Source organism: Sceloporus occidentalis, unplaced genomic scaffold (genome assembly GCF_023333645.1).
Source record: "Sceloporus occidentalis isolate IW3139 unplaced genomic scaffold, rSceOcc1.0.p SCAF_6, whole genome shotgun sequence".
In the NCBI taxonomy this organism is placed as follows: domain Eukaryota; kingdom Metazoa; phylum Chordata; class Lepidosauria; order Squamata; family Phrynosomatidae; genus Sceloporus; species Sceloporus occidentalis.
Window position 1 is genome coordinate 37674751 of NW_028316986.1, and position 21527 is coordinate 37696277.

At 37.4% G+C, this 21527-nt stretch overlaps 1 protein-coding gene across 4 annotated transcripts in view; it reads right to left on the reverse strand.

Moving 5' to 3' along the window:
• LOC149310621 (G patch domain-containing protein 2-like) overlaps positions 1-21527 on the reverse strand; it is a 146004-nt gene that overhangs the window by 106191 nt on the left and 18286 nt on the right. For all 4 annotated transcript variants that reach the window (XM_089529320.1, XM_089529319.1, XM_089529321.1 and 1 more), the window contains exons 4-5: positions 20684-20866; positions 19767-19846 (exon numbers count right to left, since the gene is read on the reverse strand). In XM_089529320.1, coding sequence (XP_089385446.1) covers positions 19767-19846; positions 20684-20866 — 263 coding nt within the window. The remainder of the gene's footprint in view (positions 1-19766; positions 19847-20683; positions 20867-21527) is intronic.

The following is a 21527-nucleotide window of genomic DNA, read 5'->3' on the forward strand; positions in this document are numbered from 1 at the left end:
AGAGGAAAGAACTCTATAGTAGGAGGGGGAAGATGCTATCGTGCTTGGGGAGGGGAGGCTAATTTGGAAAGGCCTGCCGGGGAAGATCCGTCTTAATGGCCTTTTTGAAAGCCGCTAAAGGTGGTTATATAGCGGATCTCCTTTGGCAAGTCATTCCATAGCGTAGGAGCAGTAATAGAGAAGGCTCTCTGGTTGACAGTGGACAGTTTGGATTTTCTAGACTAAAGTAAGTTCATCCCAGAGGACCATGGGGGGGGGGTGGTGGTGGACAATACGGGAGAAGGCACTCTGGTAAGTAGTCAGGACCCAAGCCATGTAGGGCTTTAAAGATAATAACCAACACCTCAAAGGTTATGGTGCTGACTAATTTCATCAACCCATAATATTCTCCAATCTGCCTGTATATGAACCTATGGTATAAAACTAAGTTATGTTTTAATTGGAATTTTGTAATTGTGCAGGCCAAATGGCTGTAATAGAGTTATTATTATTATCATCAACCCATAGCTAAAGTCAATCACAGCTTTGTTCAAGCATCAAGATAAACTATGATTAATTTAAAAGGAAAGCAAAAACTTTCAGAGTCCTCCCCATGGTTGTACTCATGAAGAAGAGACTCATGTCTTCCTGAGGTTCATTCTGATAATAAAAATAGATATTATTAAACATGTATATTTGAAAGTCCTTTACAATGAGAAATCTGCATTCTTAGATAGGGGTGCCATAAAGGCAGCAAATGCAGGATCATGAGGGAGCTATTAGAAAGAATTTTAATCACAATTTTAATCCAACTTCTATCTCAGTTGCAATACCAACAAGGAAAATTTCAGAGTTTTGGACTGAATTATATCTGTTATGAATTACAGTTGGCCCTTCGTATCTACCGATTCTTTATCCATGGATTCAACCATCCATGACTTGAAATATATATATATACTCAGTTCCCTATAGTACAGTGGGCCCTTGGTACCTGCTGGAGTTTAGTTCCAGGAGCCCTTGTGATTACCAAAATTTGTGGATTCTCAAGTCCCAATAAATGGAGTGGAATAGTAAAATGGTGCCTCTTATATAAAATGGCAAAATCAAGGTTTGCTTTTTGGATGGATGGATGGATGGATGGATAGATAGATAGATAGATAGATAGATAGATAGATAGATAGAGATCCAAAAAGCAAACCTTGATTTTGCCATTTTATATAAGAGGCACCATTTTACTATTCCACTCCATTTAATGGGACTTGAGAATCCACAAATTTTGGTAATCACAAGGGCTCCTGGAACTAAACTCCAGCAGGTACCAAGGGCCCACTGTACTATAGGGATCTGAGTAACTGTAAATGTTTTAAATAAGGTTCCTGGGAGCAAAAGCATTTCAAAAATTTAGTCTTTTATTTTGGAGTTCTTACACCTTTAGAAATTAGGAGGTGATTCTATAGGTTAAAATATCTAAAATCTATTTTAAGTCTGTCTCAGTTGCTTCTTGCTAGCTGCTGTAACTGCAAGAAATGTGTTCTGGGTCAATGTTATAGATAAGAAAATAATAATAATAATAATAATAATAATAATAATAATAATAATAAGAAGAAGAAGCTGACTGTCCTATCCTGAGAACAAATGTTTATGTTAGAATGGTTGCAAACACTGTTTTTTCTAGAAGGCCTTGCAACCTATGCAAAACAACTTTTTGCTCACATACAATTTCTCTCTGATCATGTAATGCTGAAAGTTCTATAAATTGTTGATGTTTCTAAATAAAGTTTGTCCATCTGACCGGCTCCTGTCTCTCAGTTAGGATCCTGTCTCTCAGAGGCTGACAGGTTGGAACTCTTGGCAAAAGACTTTGTATGGTACCATCCTATCTGGGTTCCGGGTTCAATCTAGCTCCATGTCCTACTAGGGAAACACAGTAGGACTAATAGCAAGCTATACAAGGTGATGAAGTAAAAGTCAAACATTGCCAATAGAAATGTTAACACTTTCAAAATGAAGGGAATAAAAAAAATTGGGAAGGGAAATATCACCTCTAATTGATATAATGTTTTGTTTTTGTTGTGTGCCCTTAAGTCATTTCTGACTTATGGCAACCCTAAGGAAAAGCTATCATAGGTTTTTTCTTGGCCAGTTTCTTCAGAGGGGGGTTGTCATTGCTATCCTCTGAGGCTGGGAGTATATGACTTGTCAAGTCATCCAACGGGTTTTCATGGCTGAGTCAGGATTCAAACCCTGGTATCCCAGTGTCTGAGTCCAACACTGAAACCACTACACAATGGTGGCCCTGTGCCCAAATACCTTTCCATTCCTTCACTAAAAAAAATAGATACTGGATCAGCTTGGATGTTTAATTTGTGGATTGTTTAACACATTTTGCAGCCAGGAACAATTTAAACAACTAAACATTCCTTGTCACGAACCTGGCATTTACACCCTGATGTAACTAAACCAAAATTAGTTGTTATATGAAAAAGGGAACAGTGCTTTCATGTTGGTTTATCTTCCAGGATCATAAATTTGAGATTGTTTAAAACACTGAGTTATTAAAAAGACATTTGCCTTTTTGGACATAGCATTTAATTGTGTTTTTATTAAACCATGGCATAAGCATCAAGAAGAAAATTAAGGGAAAGATAAAGAGAAACTGTGCAGTGCTTTCCATCATTTGTGGCTATCAAACATTTGTTTAGAAAACGAGGAACTCAAGTCTGAACAGTGCCATTATTAACACCTGGTCACTTTAATAAAAATCAGTTTGAAAGATCAAGGAGGAAAAAAAATACTTTGCTTTCAAAATTTTACATACACACAATACTTTAATATGCAAAGAATAAGACCACCATATAGCTCTACAACAATCACAGCTCTACAACCAACCATGTGACTTTGCACAACACTATGAAACCATAAATGATGTATGCATGCTTATCATTAATATCATTAAACTGATTGACAAGATGACAAAAAAGAACAATTTAAAAGGCTTCATTAGCGGAAATAATTTGTTCTATACAAAGCATTGAAGTGGAAAGATAAAACTTACAGCTTGCTCCACCTCTTCTACAATGTCTCAACTTTGTTCCTTTCTTTACGTTACCAAAGTACTATATGTTGAGTTTCCCTTATCCAAAATGGTTCTGATCAGAAGTGTTTGGGATTCTGGAATATCAGTACAGTGCGCCCGCGCCATACGTGGGTGCGCCATACGTGGCCTTGAGCATACGTGCTCAAGCCGCGGCGTGCGTGCGGGGCGGAAGGGGCGGCGCGTCCCATTCAATTGAATGGGCGCGTGCGCCCGTTGCGCCCCGCGCGTACGAGCCCCATTGTTTCCAATGGGGCTCGAGCATAGGCGAAATTCGCCTTACGCAGAGGGATCCGGAACGGATCCCCCGCGTAAGGCGAGGATGCACTGTATATATTGTGGAGATATCTTGGAAATGGGACCCAACTCTAAACATAAAATTCATTTATGTTTCGTATACACTTTATAAGCACAGTTTGAAGATAATTTTATACATCATATTTTTAAAAGAAATTGTTTATGAAACAAAGTTGGTGTACACTGAACCATCAGAAAGCAAAGCTGACACTATCCCAGTCATCCATGTGGACAATTTTCAATTTTGAAGGATTTTGGAATTCAGCATAAGAGATATTCAACTTGTATGTTTAGCAGACAAGTACTGTGATTGTACTGTATAATCCTATATGTTGCAATATTACATCCCATGTAGTCAAGGATGAGAATTATATAAACTTTCTATTTCCTACTGTAATGTTTTTGTAACAGATTTCTTGCACAATTGAAGAATCAGTCCTCATTCAGATGGGCTACTGATCCAACAGCCATTTTTAAACCTATTGCATAGCCAACCCATTTCACTATTTCTTTCCTATAACATTCAAAATACAAAGCAAAACATGTTCATCACATTTCATACTCCTCACCCATATTTTTTTTTCTGACACTGGTTGATATACTGAAGCATTACAGGTACTAAAAGAGATCTCATGTTCTTATGAATTATTACATTCTACTCTGATTAACTTTAACTAAACTGATACAGAATTTTTTGTATTGAGAACTTAGGCAAATTTCATATTTATTTTATGTATTAATGGACATACACTGGCCTCACTTGGTTAACCAAAAATGCTGCCTTGTGACTTTAACAGCTGAGAGAACAGCAACAATGTTGGCATCATACTATGTACATATTCTTGATTATTCAAGAGAAACTTTAGATAACTAAAATTTAGATATTAGATACAATGGTATTTTGAGATTAACTCTCAAACAAAGAAAACAAGCTATATAAGGAATCTGAATTACACTGAGTGTCAGAACTGATAACATTTCAGGAGCAAGGCTGCTGCTGCCTTCCTTAACACAATGATTAAATCAATGATGACTACCATTTTCTAGTGAGTCGTGCATTGTTGTTAATTGCTATCAAGTTTACTTTGACTTATGATGACCCTATGAATGAGAGATTTCCAAGTCAGCCTATCATCACTAGCCCTGCTCAGCTTTTGCAGACTCAAGACCATGGCTTCCATGATTGAGTCTATCCATCTGAAATGTGATATTTCTCTTTTCATACTACCTTCTACTTTGCTAAGCATTATTATATTTTCTACTGAGTCATGTCTTCTCATGATATGTCTAGTATGACAGTCTCAGTTTAGTCATCTTGGCTTTTAGGGAGAGTTTAGCCTTGATTTGCTCTGTTGTTTTGTGCCTTCAAGTTGTTTTTGAATTAATGACAGGTTAATATCCTATTATGAATACTAATATGTATATGAATATGAATATGAATACTACTGATTAGGAGTACCTTTATCTTGTCTTGTTTCAGCTTCCATTTGTTTGCCTACATCCTTTAAATAATATCTGTATGTCCGCGCACAAACAAAACAAAAATAACACCTTCATTAAAAAGGAAAAAAGAAAATAATGTTGATGCTTAAGGAAGAGAGAGGGAGAGACCGATGAATTCATTTCAAACTAAACAAAACTGATTCTGCATTTTAATGGAATAATTTAAAATTTAAGAGCAAACTAGAACTAGGGCAATTAACTTTAATTTTAAAAAAAACATAACTCACCTACCCCAAACTTGTAAAAAACCCCGACCACTGCAAGTAATTTGAAGATATTACATTAAACCAACATCAAAGCATGCCTAACTTCCCTTCTGTACTGCAGAATGGTTGAGAGATGTGATGGCTGTGGATCTAGTGGATTTACATTTTTCACTAATCTACCTTGGCACACCACCAACACACATTCCCTCTTCATGTCAGAGTTCAACTGGGGGTGGGCAGAGGCCAAGATGGGGTGCTGAGTGTTGGATCTCTCCTTCCACCAGGGTGTCAAGGAGGGAATTTTCTGATCAATCATATGGTTTCTGTGATGTGCCCTTGGAACCACAAGAGTGTCTTAATGCATCACAGTTTCACTAAGATTATAATTCCTCTACGTTAGTACTGCCGCTCAACCTAGTGAACTTCCTTGAATTGCCTAACTAGAGTTATGTTTAAGCTGGTGGATAGCTATAGGCAGTTATTTGACAGGTCACTATTTTCATGACATCTATGAAAACGGACATCTCGGTTAGTTTATGGAACACTGCAAAACTTGAATACTCATTAAGAGTAAAGGGCAAAAAGGTGAGAATGCTTAATCCTGGGGTAAGAGGCACAAATATAAATTTACAGCAACCCACTCAATGTATCCTGCCCTGCCAGGTCTTTTTTTAACTTAGTGAGAAAGTCACTTGACTTAATATTGACACAAAGATGCATAAATCAATACATTCAGAATGAGTGATATATTTTAATTTAAGAATTCTCAAACGATAGCAGTAAATCTATGCTTTTAGCACATATAAATAAGCAAAAATGTCTGCTGTTTTCTTTTTCTTTTCTTTCTAGTATTTCTGTATTGCTTCCTAGCCCACAAGGCGATGAATAAATAAAAAACAATTAAAACAATACAAAGATAAAAAAATATTTTAAAACACATCAAAATATTATTTAAAAACCTCTTAAAAGCACTTTATAACAATCCTAGAAACCAGTTTTAAATTTCAAATGTTGAATGCCATCATTGTTTTGGCTGCCTGCTAGAAGCTTAAAAGAGTTGAGGCCAGCCTAATTTCCTAGAGTTGTAGAGTTGAGGCACTGCTACAGAGAAATTCCTATTACGTGTACCCATCAACTTAATTTTACAAAGTGTTGGGACACACAACAGGAACTCCTCTCAAAATCTCAAATTTCTGGTAGGCTCATATGAGAGGAAGTGGTCTTTCAGATATCTTGGCACCAAGCTGTTTAAGCTTTGTAGTTCAACTTGATTTGAGCTCAAAAGCCAATTGAAAGCCAGTGTAATTCTTGCAGGCTCAGTGCTATGTGGTCTCTAAAAATGCCAGTATGTCATCTGGGGATTTAATATTGAGATATAATAGGAGTATGAGATGCATACTGTACAGTACAACTGCAAATTTAAAATTCTTTGATTTGCCTGGCCTCCCTAAACAAAACTGGGTTGCATTTCCGAGGTCACTATAAAGTGAGAAACTGCGCTCCTATAGAGAGTGTGAAGGCGAGACTCACTCACCCAATTATTTTTCTCTCATGGCAGCACAATGGGTATTTTCATCCCACCACTGCCACCATTTTTTGTAATGGCTGCCTCCCTAGCTGCCACCAAATTGCACTATGAGACCCTCAAACTCAGATCCCTTGCTTGAGTGACACCCATACTTTTTCTTTATCTCTGTGTCACTCTATAAGAAGGAAACTCACTATTTTGATTGTTCTGAGCAATAAAAGTATTATTAACCCTTGGCAGCGTTTGACTGATAGTTTCTTAAAATACCTCAAGCGACCACATGTTGAACCAAAACAAAAGAAAACTTTATTTACAAGATAGTTGGTTACAGTATATCTCTTCTGGTTGTTATTCAGAGTTGATGTGGTGTTTATGTGCTTAAACAGTAACTAAGATATTATCTGTTATAATATTGTAGAAGTGGTGTCTAGGTTACAGTTCCACATGACTTTTGACTAGATTCTGAGCTTTAAAACTTTGTTGCAACTTTATGACTTTTCCAGCCACACCAATTCAATTTCCACACTTGACCTCTTTTTAGGCCACCCTGGGTATTCAAACCCCCTTCCAACTGCCCCTTTTAGCAGTGTATCTCAGCCACCTGGTCTGCTAAAACCCCTCATGGTCTAATAAACCTCTGTCCTTCTCTGGTCCCTATCCAATTCCCTATCTAATTCCACACTCCTCATTCAGCTGATTTATGCTTGCTTCTGGGAATAGCCTGCACCATTTCTTGGCTCCCATTGGCTGATGCCAGGCTCACTGACTGGATATTGCCAAAGCTCCAGTCTGCTTTTTCTCCACAATTAGGATGCATAAATCCCAGCAAGTTTAACAGTATCTAGGTCACCCAGGCTAAAGTTAAAATAACCACAGGACCTCATCCCCTTTCCCACCACCATTCCTTTCTCCTTTTGTGTCTTTTAGATTATAAACCTGAGGGCAGGGAACTGTCTAATTAAAAATAATAATTGTAAGCCACTCTGAGAGCCTTTAGGGCTGAAGTGTGGGGTATGTATGTATGTATGTATAAATAAATAAATAAAAGTGGTGTATTAAGTTCTTATGTGCCACACAACCCCATTATGGACATTTTGCAATTAGTAACACAATTTTTGGAGGTCTCTCATTTATAGGGCTTTCATAAGATGGAACTGACCAGATAGTATATAACAATGCCATAGGTCCAAACCACATTGCAGAAATAATTCAGTTTGAGACCACCTTAACTGCCCTGGTTCAGTGCAAGGGAATTCTGTGAGTTGTAGTTTTGTGAGACGTTTAGTCTTCTCCATCAGAGAGCTCTGGTGCCACAATAAACTACAATTCCCAGGATTCCTTAGCACTGAGTCAGGACAGTTAAAGCAGTCTCAGATTGGATTATTTCTGCAGTGTGATTTGGACCTTTACAGAGTATGGGATCATCATCTTCCTTAACAAGCAAAATGAGCAGATAATCCTGACATGACACATGTCAATTTCTCAAAATTAGTCACTTAAAAATCTCTGTACTAAGGAGTGCATAGCAAGCTTTAAAGAATTGGCTCCAAATGAATCTCTGCCAGGCATTCTGCCAAAAAACAAACCATTAAAGACTACAATGATTTCTTCCTCCGAGATGGACCTGCCAAGATGAAGCCTCTCATATATACTAGGGAGGCTAAGTGAGGTCATAAAGTCCCTCCTCTCCCAAGCTGTACTTTAGTTGCTTCAGTATTTTGTAAGAAAAATAAACGAATGCTTTAGGAGTTTATCTTTAATTAGGCTTGTGCCAGCAGAGCTTCTCTAAACTGCTACTGTGCTTAGGCTTTTGTCTGACTTCATTAACTAAGCAAAACAGTACACTGGTTCTGTCATTCTACTGGAGTGATCTGTTTTCAGAAAGTCAAGGCCATCTCATACCTTTGGGCTACACATATGTCAACAAGAGAATTGGCCATTCTCAGTTCCTCTAGCAAGGCACATAAATAAAACAGAGACATACCTAACCCTGAACTACTTTTAATAAAGTTATGCACAGGTCAGACACAATTCTTCACCTATTTATTAAAAGGTATCACATATTTTGTTTATTTGAAAACATCAAGTATTTTTACCAGTAGGTTTACATTTATTCTGCTAGTAGAGGAAAAGCAAAGGAAGATAATATAAGATTCTAACAACCAGAATCATTACGAATATTGGAATACCAATACTTAATGTGTAAATACTGCTGTCTTAATGTTCTCTGCCTACATGTCTCAGTCTTCACTAAACAGCAACCCAATACAATAGTGCATTATTATGGTCCTCATATTGTAGACAGGGAGCTGAAAGAACAATGGCTGGGCCTAAGGTTACCTAATGACTTCATGGCTGAGATGAAATGTTATATTGGGGCTTACTGGCTCTCGGGGGATACTCAGCCATAATACTGTATGATACAAGAAGAAAAACGTCACAGGTGAACTAGTTTGGTAGCTGGTCGGTCCTACTTCTCACGAACTCTTTATGGCCAGAAAATGCCATCAAATGAAGTTAATAAAGACAGTCTAAAAGCGATTTTAAAAAGCTGTAGTTTTGAAACTACTAAAATTCTACCTGAAATTCCTTACTAGCTTCAAGCAACTTATTCTAGCTAACAACACCTGACATGGCTGACAACTAACTAACAGTAACTTCTAAACTGTCAGGACACAACAGTTGAATAAGTATACTTGCTACAAGCATATTCAACTCATATTTATCTCCCTGTACATGCTATCTGGGTATACTGAGGAGCTCATTATCTTACTATAAAACTCACTTCTCTTTTCTTCTGCAATCAAACTTTCTAGGTAAGGTTTGCTAACAATACTGCTTTCCACCAATTTCATCACCCATTCTGATGAAAGAGGTTGCACACAGTAGGACTTTTCCCTATGCTTGTTGGTGTACATAAAGCTTAGTATACTTGCAATTTTAAAACAAATTGCAAAAATCCAGTTTTTTGTGGATTAAAAGATGACTGTTCTAATATGAAAAATCTCTTGGGAAACTATCAATTCCATTGTCTTTTGGTTAACATAATTTTATTAGAAAATTGCTTTATTAATGAGGTCTTACAGGCTCCATAATGGCATAAGACTTCATCTAAAAATCAACAGTTTAGAGAGAGAAAACTGAACATATTGCAACTATTTTTAGATGAACAGGTAAGACCTGTAATTAATGTCTGCTCTTTAGTGAAGAAAACAGATGTTTTCTTCACTATGTAATTAGTGAAATTAATGAATTATAATGCTTCCATGCAAATGATTTCTTTACCTCTGAAATCAATCATTTCAGAACCCAAGATGTTATCAGCCAGATTCACCAATATGTCAAAACTTCAACTTGATCTACTGTATTTATTATGTCAGCCCCCTCATCTTTGAAGTGTTTTTTAACATTTCAGTAATCAGTCAACATTTTGATATCTATGATATAAGCACAACTTGATTAGATATAATATCATTTGTCTAATTGGTAGCAATTACTGAAATTGCCAATCACTGAATCTACAAGTCTTCTCATTATTATTTTATAACATGACTAGAACTCTTCTTATAGCAGAATCTACAATTAAATTCATCCGAATTAAATTCTAATTCGGGCTGCATCCGGATCCTATCGCATGGATTTTTGTTGCCAACACTAGAGCTTTGCAAATCAGCCGACTGAGTTCGGATTCTATCCAGAAGTTACATGGGCTGCACTCTCCTGGTGGTATCGGTGGCAAAAATCCATGCAATACGATCCGGATACAGCCTGAATTTAATTTGGGAGTGTTAAATCGATTTTTAAAGCTGTGCAATAAGCTCCTTTATTACTTCAGATTACAATGCCTGCAGGGGTGAAGTGTCACATTTTTGAATCCTGCTCTGAGTAGAAAATGAGAGAGAAGGGTCATTATGTCCCTGTACTGTGCTAATTTTCTAGTTGGAGAAACTTTGGGGAAAAAATAGGTAGTATTTCAGAAATATATGCCACCTGTAGTTTGAACTATGTTACCTATGGATTTAATCAACTTATTCTTATGCCTCTATCCATTTGATTGGCCAGTATATTCCTGGAGCTGAAGTGCTGCTTTTTATCTGAGCAGCAAACAGACCAATTCTTGGAATATGGAATATTTTTATGCAAACCAGTATTTTACATTACCACTTTTCAAACAATTTTTCCTTTAGTTTCTCATTCAAGACACAGTTGATACCCTGGAAAATAAAGTGTGAATACAGCAGGCAAAAGATGGCAGTGTAGAAGATACAGCCATGAGGTATGTGATGATTATCTGTGACACTATAGTTGTGACCCAATATAAAAGACACTAATTTCACTCCAAAGGTGCAAAAACACAATGGAATGTTTCTTTTCACCCCAATTCAACTAACCAAAGGACACATCTCTATTCATTTAGTATACTTGTAGTACATAAGAGGTTCAACCAGTATTCTTCTTTTATTCGCCTTGTGCCATCAAATCCTTTGGTAAAATACCTTTTCAACTAGTTGTTTTACCACCTGCTTCCTTTTCAACAAGTTACAAAGAGGCATTTTTAAAATCACCTTATGATCAAAATATACTGGATTGCATCAAAGTTCAAGGGTATTAAAATGTGTAAAGGACAGAAAAGGGAAAATGACTGGGTTATAGATTTCAACTTCTTAACTAGAAAATTGACTCAAAATAGATTTTCTAATTTACAATGAATCAAAAGAAAAAAAAACATTAGACCATAGCAGAAGTGGCACAAATGTATCAAGCAGCAAATGAATAAACATTTGAGAAGATTTATTATTAGAAATTGCAATAAATTTTCAAAAGATGAATTGATTTTAGTTAAAAGGTATAACTGACAATTTATTGGGCGGGAAGATGCATTATTTTCCAATTGTTATCCACCTACAGTAAAACTGATTTGTGTCCTATTGTATTTTATGGAAAAGGAGAGAGCAACTTTCAGTGATTTAGATTAAATGTATTAATCATAACCAGACACTGTGAACTATATATCTACTATTAAAGAAGATTTTTGACATTTAATTCTGTAGCAATATTTTGACTCTGTACTTCTCTTCCTAAATCTAATTCCTGCTACAGTTGGCAGATTTCTTCCTCTAAATTTTATGAGACTTAAAGTAGCATTTTAACCACCCATGCGGTAAATAATGCAGGATTAGAAATATTTAGTGTTTTGTTTCCCTTTGAAGAGTACAAATCCATCAAACCCAAAAGGAGTTTCTTAAAAAATAATCTCTACAGTTCTAGCTATGGCTAATATCAGGTACAGTAGTATATATTTAAAAGAGAATGCACAGATCAAACATAAAGACTTAAAATTTTGATTTCTATGAACAGGAAGTCAAATATACATCATTTACAGTAAAGTACTGTACATCTTGAAAAACTCGTAACAGTTACAATAAGATAACATTAGAATAGTAAGATACAAATCCTTCTGTGTTTTAATATCCTGCAAGGTGCTACATGCACAAAATTGTTGAATTGTGTGGAAAACTTCATATTCATCACTTGTGGCTATGCACATGGTAATCTTTGCTGGGTTCATGAATAATCAACCTCAACAACATTACTTATTTTTTCAAAGTTATCTAAGCCTTCCCGCTAACAGCTTATTATTTAGTCAGAGCTCACTGACTTATTCAGCAAATAAAAGTACATGGATCCTTGTGCACAGCCATATATCTACATGCAAAGGCACGTAAAGCTGGACATTTTGGCTCTTAACTATAAGAATACTCTTACTCTTAGTCATCTGTTAAGCAGTAAGTAATCCTTAGGATTTGTTAATGCTACATCCAATATTTAACCTTCTTCACTCCCAAACACACTACTATGGGGGAAAGCAGATTGGCAGTAATATCTGGCTTGGGGCTGGCATGATGACCACACTCCACACCACCTGCCCGACCAGACAGCAGGCAGCGTGGGAATGCTCCTGTGGCGCAGCAATTAGATGCTGCACACTGCAGGAGCATATAAGAGCTGTAGTGGTGGCATTTTGCTGCTTCTTTTTGCACTGGAAAAACATCGTATTGGGGCCACGGGGTGTGGTTGCCATGGCCCTGATATGGTGCACAAAGGGGTGGCATGATGCCGCCCCTTCAGGGCCATCTGTTTTTGGCCTTTGTTGCTCTAATTTTGTGAGTATGTGTATGCACACGTGCTTTCATAAAAGAAGTAAAATACATATACATACATCTAAAAAAATAGAGATATAGATAATCATTTATCTGTCAGAGGATGGAGCCCAGCTAATCATGACCAAGGCCAACTAGAAATTGCCTTCCTCTGAAATATAACTTACAACACTTAGTATTCCAAGATAAGGCAGGATCTGCTGCCTTTAGGTATTAACAATTTTTAAAGTAACGCTTGCTTGGATGTGCTTCTGAAATTCATCTCAAGACTTTCACTAGAGATAATTTGGTAATGTTCACTATTGGACTTAAGTATTAGATAGTTTTGTGGTTACATCTATCATTTCCTGGAAAATAACCATTTACTTTAGGGATATGGAAATCCTAACTACACTCCTAAGGAACAGTTGATAGCCTTCTTTTCCTATGACACATTTTGATCACTGTAAATGATATGGGCAAACCATGTAAAGTGATTTTTTGAGTGTCTAATGCATTTCATATCAGGGACGTGGTGGCTCAAGTAGTTAAGACACTGACTCTGTTGATTGTAAGATCGGCAAGTTGGCAGTTTGAGGCCCAGATGCCGCATGATGGGGTGAGGTCCCATCACTAGTCCCAGCTTCTGCCAATCCAGCAGTTCAAAAGCATGCAAATGGAAGTAGAGAAAACGGTACCATCAGGGCCAGCTCGTGCATATAGGCCAGCTCGGCAGTGGCCTAGGGAGCCAAAATTTAGGGGGGTGGCATGGCAAGGAGGCTAGAGAGAGTCAGAGAGAAGTCCCAGTAGTCCCACCCCCTTCCCCCAATAGGGGCGAATCATGGTGGCGCAAGATTTAATTTTTTCAGAAGCAGGAGGAGGAAGAGGGGGAGGAGGAGGAGAAAGGCTGGGAAAGGACTTGAAGGCACCCAAAAACGACAACAATAAGAAAGAGTCTCCTTCTCCTCCTGCTGCTTTTGGCCATGGGAGGCACTGGGGAGGAGGGGAGCCTGGGCAAAATGGTGTCTGCCTCCTTCTATGCAGCCAAGGGAGCCTTGAGAGCCCAGCTGAACAGCCGCCTGAGGGACCTCGGCACAGCCGAGAAGGGCAAGCAGTTGGGGCTGCTGGCAGGCCAGATGGGTCCTCCTCCTGCTCCTCCCCAGCCTTCTCTCCAAGAGCAATTACCAAATGGAGGTTCAGGACACACTGGAGAAATAAATCCACTTTGAGACCTCCTTTTTACTGCCCTGGCTCAATGCTGGGGAATCCTGGGAACTGTAGTTTTGGGAGACATTGAGCCTTCTCTGTCAGAGGCAGCTCTGGGGCCACAAGAAGTTTGTTGTTCTCAATGTTATTTTTGTTGCTGCTGCTGCTGTTGTTCATTTCTTTATATGAACCAGGGCAGTTAAAGTGGTCTCCAACTGGATTATTTCTGCAGTATGTTTTGGTCCTAAGAAGCCAAAGAAGTATATGTGTGTGTATATATACTGTATACACTGAGTCCTAACAACAAGGAGTTTAGACTCCTATAGTACATAAAGCCAAAGTCCAAAACACACTGCAGAAAGAATCCAGTTTGAGACTGCTTTAACTGCCATCAGTGCTAGGGAGTTCTGGGATTTGTAGTTTGTGGCACCAGAACTCTCTGATAGAGAAGGCTCAATATCTCACAGAACTACAGTTCCCAGAATTCCCCAGCACTGAGTCAGGGCAGTTAAAGCAGTCTCAAACTGGATTCTTTCTGCAGTGCACTTTGGACCTTGGCTGCCTTCTCATATTGTGGTTGTTGCTCTTGTGTGCCTCCAAGTCATTTCCAATTTATGGCAACCTCATCCTGGGGTTTTCTTGGCAAGATTTCTTCAAAGAGGGTTTGCCCTTGCCATCCTCTGAGGCTGAGAGAGTGTGACTTGACCAAGGTCACCCAGTGCGTTTGCATGGCTCAGCCAGGATTCAAACCCTGCTCTCATTACAATGCTCAGAATGCTCCAAGGCTTCCTTGCATGTGCTGTTGTTTTTCTCTCTTTTTCTGTCCCCAATGAATTAGTAGTTGTGAATCTGGGTCTTGGAGTTGTGCTGACAGGCATGTCAAATTGTCTTTTATTAATGTTTTTGGCTTCTAGTTGGTCATGTCTTCCATTTTCCTTGAATGTCCTACATTTTGTCCTACATCATGCCCTACATTTTTCCTACACTTTGAGGGGCTACCGGGGGGGGGGGGGGGTAGTGCCAAAATATGTCTCGCCTAGGGTGGCCAAATATCTAGAGCCGGCCCTAGGTACCATTCTGGTGGGAAGGTAAACAGCGTTATGTGCAGTCATGCTGGCCACATGATCACAGAGTAGTCTCTGACAATGCTGGCTCTTTGGCTTAGTAACAGAGATGAGCACTGCTCCCTATGGTCAGATATGACTTGACAACCTTGACTTCCCTGAATAACCCTCGGTCACCCTGCTGATATAGTTCATTAATATAAACTATTCACCAATTATCCCAAGATGCCCATTGTCCCGTCTCCTATTCTTTTAATGATTTAAAATTGTATTTTATTACTGTTATGTAGGGAAGGAGGGTATAGTGGGGTTTTTATATTGTATATATTTTATCACTGTTGTAAGCTGCCTCGATCCTATGGGAAAGCCAGGATAGAAATAAGATATTATTATTATTATCTTGTCAACAGGGAATACCTTTACCTTTAGTGCATTTCATATGCTCCTGAGGTAATCTTTACAACCACCATGTAATAAAGTTTAAGAAGTAGTATCATCATATTGTGAACGGACTATGGAGTTTGAGAAACACAGGCATACAATAATGTATGACAGATATGAGATTTGAATCAGGAACTATGTTCATCTATTTTACTCTGAGCAAATCTGCTACCCTGGCTCAGAGAACTTTAAAATGCTGCAGTTCCATAATGAATAATGAGCAGTACCAGTAATCAAAATGTTACATCAGAATAAGAGATATGTGTACTTACCAACACTGCAGTCATACACTGGTAAGCAAATGCTAACATTATACAGGCAATGTGCTAGACCCATCAATTTGTAAACAAAATATTTCTATCATTTAGCAAAATTCTATATAGCCCTAGAAAACATTTCTCCATTACTAGATATGTGAGACTAATGCTGTAATTGAATGGCACTACTGTAAGCACTATGTATTATGTAACATTTTCAAGTGGCTGTTTGTTGAATAAACATGAAAAAGTACAGGTAAAGGTAACATTGGGGCTGTACAGGCCGTCCTTTTCTCTCCTGGATTGTTGCCACAGCAACCGCACAGGCATGGCAACGATCCACTCCAAAAAGGAGCTGCGCCCTGACATCTCTTGAGCCCCATGCCGTTTGGATGTGGCACACAAGGCATGTCATCAGCGTGCGTGCCATTTGAACGCACACATGCACAAAATGGTGCCGAGAGACTATGGATGCTCCGATCCCTCGAGCCCTAATTTCAGCTGTCTGTACCAAGCCATTGGTACCTGGTTAACAATATCCTTCTTTCACCTCATAGAGCCATCTTAAATTAACTGCCCTGTGAGGAGGATCATAATCAATGATTAAACTTTGATATTGTCTGATTGTGATTTCAACTTCTTTCTGATTTTAACTCAGAAACACAGAGCAGGTTTAAAGGCAAATGAAGATATATTTAAAGGCTGCATATAAAAATATATGTGAAAAAATAAATGAATAAATGCCAGATGCCAGAGAAAAAATGAAAACATATAGGAAAACATAGAGCATCCTGGTGTCAAAACTAAGAGCTGAAGAATCTAAGATGTGCAGCAGACTGAATAACCAACCATGACCATGGAGTCCAAAAATACTAGGAACTCTGACAGCTGTCTCTGCAACCTTCTTTGAAAGGGAAAAAAAAACATATAAAGGAAGATTATTCTAGTATTTCCCTACATGAATAATTATTTTACTGAGCTGATATGCAAGATGTGTGCCTAATTTCCCACGGAATATCCTGTACTACATCTTTCATGCCATTCTTCAGGTGACAAAAGTAGATACTTCAGATGTACAAGAACATAGCACAAGGAGATGGGGCAGCTCAATTTGTGAACAAAAGTCTACTAATAATTCTCTAGATTCCACATCTTCTGTAAAATTTGGGAGGGGGGGGACCCTATCAATTGTATTTGATATGCAAAACCATCCAGTTTCAGAGTAAAAGGCACCACATTCTGTCTGCTATTAGAAACTAAGTAGGGTCAGCCTTGGTTAATACTTGGATAGGTGACTGCCAACAAATATCAGGTGGTGTATATATTTCAGAGGAAGGAACAGGCAAAACCACTTCTGAATATTCCCTCCATTAAAAAATCCTATGAAATTAATGGGTCAGCATAAGTTGACAGGCAACAAAGGCAGACACACAAAGATGCATGTGATTGTCTTTTGCTTAAATATATTCTGCTGTTGTTTTAAATTACTGCAAATTGTTTTTGTTTTATGCTAAGTTTCATTATGTTGTACATATTTTTACACAGTGCTTTTTATAACTTTGTTAAAAACAGAGACTAATAGCAAAACAAGTAGCAGTACTAATTACAGTTGTCCCTCCATATTCGCTAGGGTTAGGGGAACAAGACCCCCGTGAATATGGAAAAACCGCAAATAACAAAAACACCATGTTTTTACCTAAAGGACACCTCTCTAGGAATCTCTAGGTCCTCCAATGCAACTCTGTGGTCAATGTCCAACATACAATGACCATAGAATGGCACTGGAGTAGCTACAAATGGTCTTTCAGTGCAACTTTTAGTTAAAGTTGGCCACAGAGTTGCATTGGAGGACCTAGACAGTCCTAGAGAGAACATATTAATTAAATCCGTGAATAATCAAATCCGCAAATATAGAGGGATGACTGTATTATTATAAAAAGTAGTAGTATTTTATGTTTAACAATTTAGTTAAAATAGTGAACTGCAATCACTGAATCCTACCACAACCAGAAAAGGTTATCTTGGGACATACAGTAAATAGTGCCTCAGAGTTTCATGTAGTCTATTACACATAGTCAGCATTTTTTCTGAGAAAGAAAAATCAAGTTATAGGAATACAACAAGCTATACAAAACTGCACAATCACGTCTGTGGGTACAAAGCACACAGAGTTTATGACCTAGCAATGCACACAGATGATATTTCATTAGAAAATTTGTCTCTCCCAACTTCTCTTCATAGACACTGAGCCACAGATTCTTATGCTGGTATCACAAATTGAGTGAAAGAATTAGGTCATCATCCCAATTCTGTTCAATGAGTTGCATTGCAGTATTCTCCGTAGTTCATGAAATTAATCTTTCTAAAAGCACTTTTGCTTTCAATGTAACAATCCAATAGCAGTAATTACTTCTTGTTCTGTATTGCCAGATGTCATAGGTATGACATTTTTGCTTTCTTTTTGTTTCAGCATTATAAAGATTGCCTTTGAAACTTCCTCATAGATAACTAGTAAGTGCATACGTCCACTTCCCACAGGAAATATACTGGGAGTTACTGAAGGTAGGTAGGGAGGATAGACTGCCATGGTAATAAAGAATGAAATCTACACACATGTCACCTTCCACACAAAATTACTGTATGTCCAGCAGCTCCTACATGTACACTACCAAGCAAGCTTAATACATATGGGAGCCCAAGAAAAAAATACACTATTTAATTTGTTGCCCTCTGCAAACATGAATTTTGATATACAGAACATTATCTATGTCCATATTTTGTGCTACAAAATGTGCAAAAAGAAATCACAAAAGCACACCACCCTCTTAAATATGAATATTCATAAACTGAATCAGAAGAATTTAATTTTTGACACAATAGCAAGTGATTTCTGAAAATATGGTCGACAAAATATATGCAGCTTTTCGTGGATTATTTAACAGTTCAAAATACTTCTTTGTATGGTTCAATTTTATAATATCCAATATGTATTTTGTGGGAGAAAGATAGGGCTTCTACTACTGAGACATCATACCAGAAAACAATTTTTGACTCTTGTTATATGTATATACAGATACAGTATATCTCCATCATCTGAAACTTAATCACCTTTTTACAATTTAGAGGGGGAAGGCAGTTTTTAGCATGGTTAAACCATGTGTCATCAATACCATGAAGTTAACCTATCAGTTGTAATAGCTTCTATAAAATACCAGAGTGAGATTGCAATAAGGCTAGAAAATGGGCTACAAATCCCAGATATGCTCAAGCAAGCAGTGAACCAAAAATAAAAATAGGGAGATGTGAAACCAGCAAGTAGATACCATTCGTCTGATTCATTACCTCTAAAGACAAAGTTCACAGGCCAAGGTTTAAAAGTAGATTATTGAATTCAAAAAGCCTATTCCTGAACAAAGATTTTAAAAATGTTCTTCAGCTCCTCTCAATGTTTTCCAGACTTTCCAAACAAAGAAAATACCTTTTTAGATTTATTTAGTAAAGATGAAAAGCTCCTGGATTATCAGGTTTCAGTAATACCCAAACATTTCAAATTAACATAACAGGCATGCTTTCACTATTACATCTGTGAAATAAGAATATGAAAATTCCAGTACAACAGTTATATTATTAACAATTGCACTAAAGATGAAGTTCCTCTGTCTATAGATCCAGTCACACAAACACAGAACTGTATGCAGTCCTTAACCCATTTCCAGACATTACAACAAGAATGATTTAGGGTTCAGCGACATAAGGAAATGTTTCCAGAATTAATAGATAAGAAAATAACTTCTATACATAAAGCTTCTCTAGGCTACACTAAATGCTGTCAATTTGACCTTCAGAAAGAACACTCACATTGTGTTGAATGAATTGATACAGCTTAAAAGGACAGCCAAATATTTAAAATGTCAGAAAAACTGAGCATCACCTCTCTGATTTGCACCCAATAAAATAATTACTTTCACTTAAACACAAACAGTTGAGGCTTTACAAATTCTGTAATTTAATAAAAAATACAGTTCATTGTAAATTATAATAACAAACCTACCATTGTGGTTGGGTTTCCTGCAGACTTTTTGATGTTTCTTGCTGGTATTCCGTGAAGATGACTAAATCTTGTCTGGAAATCTGGAAAAAAACATAATGGTTCAACTTAAATCATGACACAAGTTAAATACACCTAGATAAATAAACTGATGTAATGAACAGCCAATGTAAGAAATTCCTTGTCTTTGGGGGTCTGAATGGGTTTGGTGAATGACAGTTGGGAGGACAGTTGATATAGTAAATTACAGTAGTCAGAAATAAGAAAGGAGTGACTCAAGTGAGGACTAGGGTTAAGAGAGTCAGTCAATCAAATTTATGAAATAATGAGTGGTGTTTTAGAAATTAGCTAGGAGTGGAGTGTGTGAAAGAGTGTGCTGTGTTCTAAATAGATAAAATAATTAATCTGTTGTATTATGTTCAACTTCTGTTAATAAACTATTTGTTTTTGTATTTATATGCTTTTGGCCTCTGAGAGCACTATATATTAGAAGGTTTGGATTCAGACAGGGCATCTGTGGTGGCAGTAGTTAATAAAGAGAAGTAGTGTTCGGTGGAGATAAATTCCACACAGATATCTTGAAGACACCTGGGAGGTCCACACAGTTATGGACAACACCAGGAGGAGTTGCTTACATTGGTGGTAGAGATGGGGACAAGGAAAAGCCTTCACTCTTGGAGGTAATAGTGAGATTTGTGAAAGTCTTCATATTTGGTGGCAGTGGAAGTTTAAGGAGAGCCTCACTTGGAAGAAAATGGTACCTTAAATGGCAGAGTAGTTTAGAAAGCAAATTGATGACAGAGCTCCAATGAAAAAACATTCTGAAGATAAACCTTGGCTTTGATTGATAAGCCTGTGGCAGCTGCTAAAGGAGAAAAAAAATCATAACATTTTGTTTTTTCTTTTAAGAACCTGCTCACCTCTCTTCCCTGAAGGGGACATAAGAGGGAAACTGCCTGTTAAGATACTTTCAAAGATTGGATCAGGCAATTCTTTCTCCAGTTCTGTTGAGTCTTCCTTTTCCCACCAGGGAATGATGCCAGTGATCCCACAGGCACCTCCAGGTTCACTTTCATGAAACCAGTCACTCTGCTCATCGTCACCTTGGATTGAAAAAAAAATCAAGGTCTGTTATCAAAAGAAGTCCCATTCTTATCTAGAATCATACTTTATTGCTGGACTACATCTGTTCCCCTAGTAGTTGCTCAACACATAGTATTTGCTAGAACAACAATCAGGAGGACATAAGATATAATGTTTAAAACAAATTTAGAAGTTATTTGTGCTACTGCAGTTTCAGTTTTTAGCAGAACATAAACCCTGTATTTCCTGCATGGAATTAAAAGGTATAAAACTGTGGAACCAATTCTTTGTAGTTGATAATGGTATATAATTAGCTTAATTTAATGATATGTATGGTATATAAAAGGGGGAAACAATCATGAACAGATGTGATCAAAAAATTAATATGATTAAATTCTTTCAGAAATAAGTTGTGAAGAAGTTATTTTTAAATGAGAGATGACATTACTACACTCTGGTGATAATGGACATTATCATGTGTCCAGAGAAATTTTAATGGATCTTAGAAAACAAAATTTTAGAAGCAAAACCATTTATACAATTTGCTAAATCAACATCTAAAATTCTAAATGTATGCTAGTGACTTTGAAATTAGTACTCCCCCCCCTCTCAACAGCTATATTTTTTTTTCAGTTGCAAGGTCACTGATTAAAGTGGCACCACAATTCAAGAAGGATAATG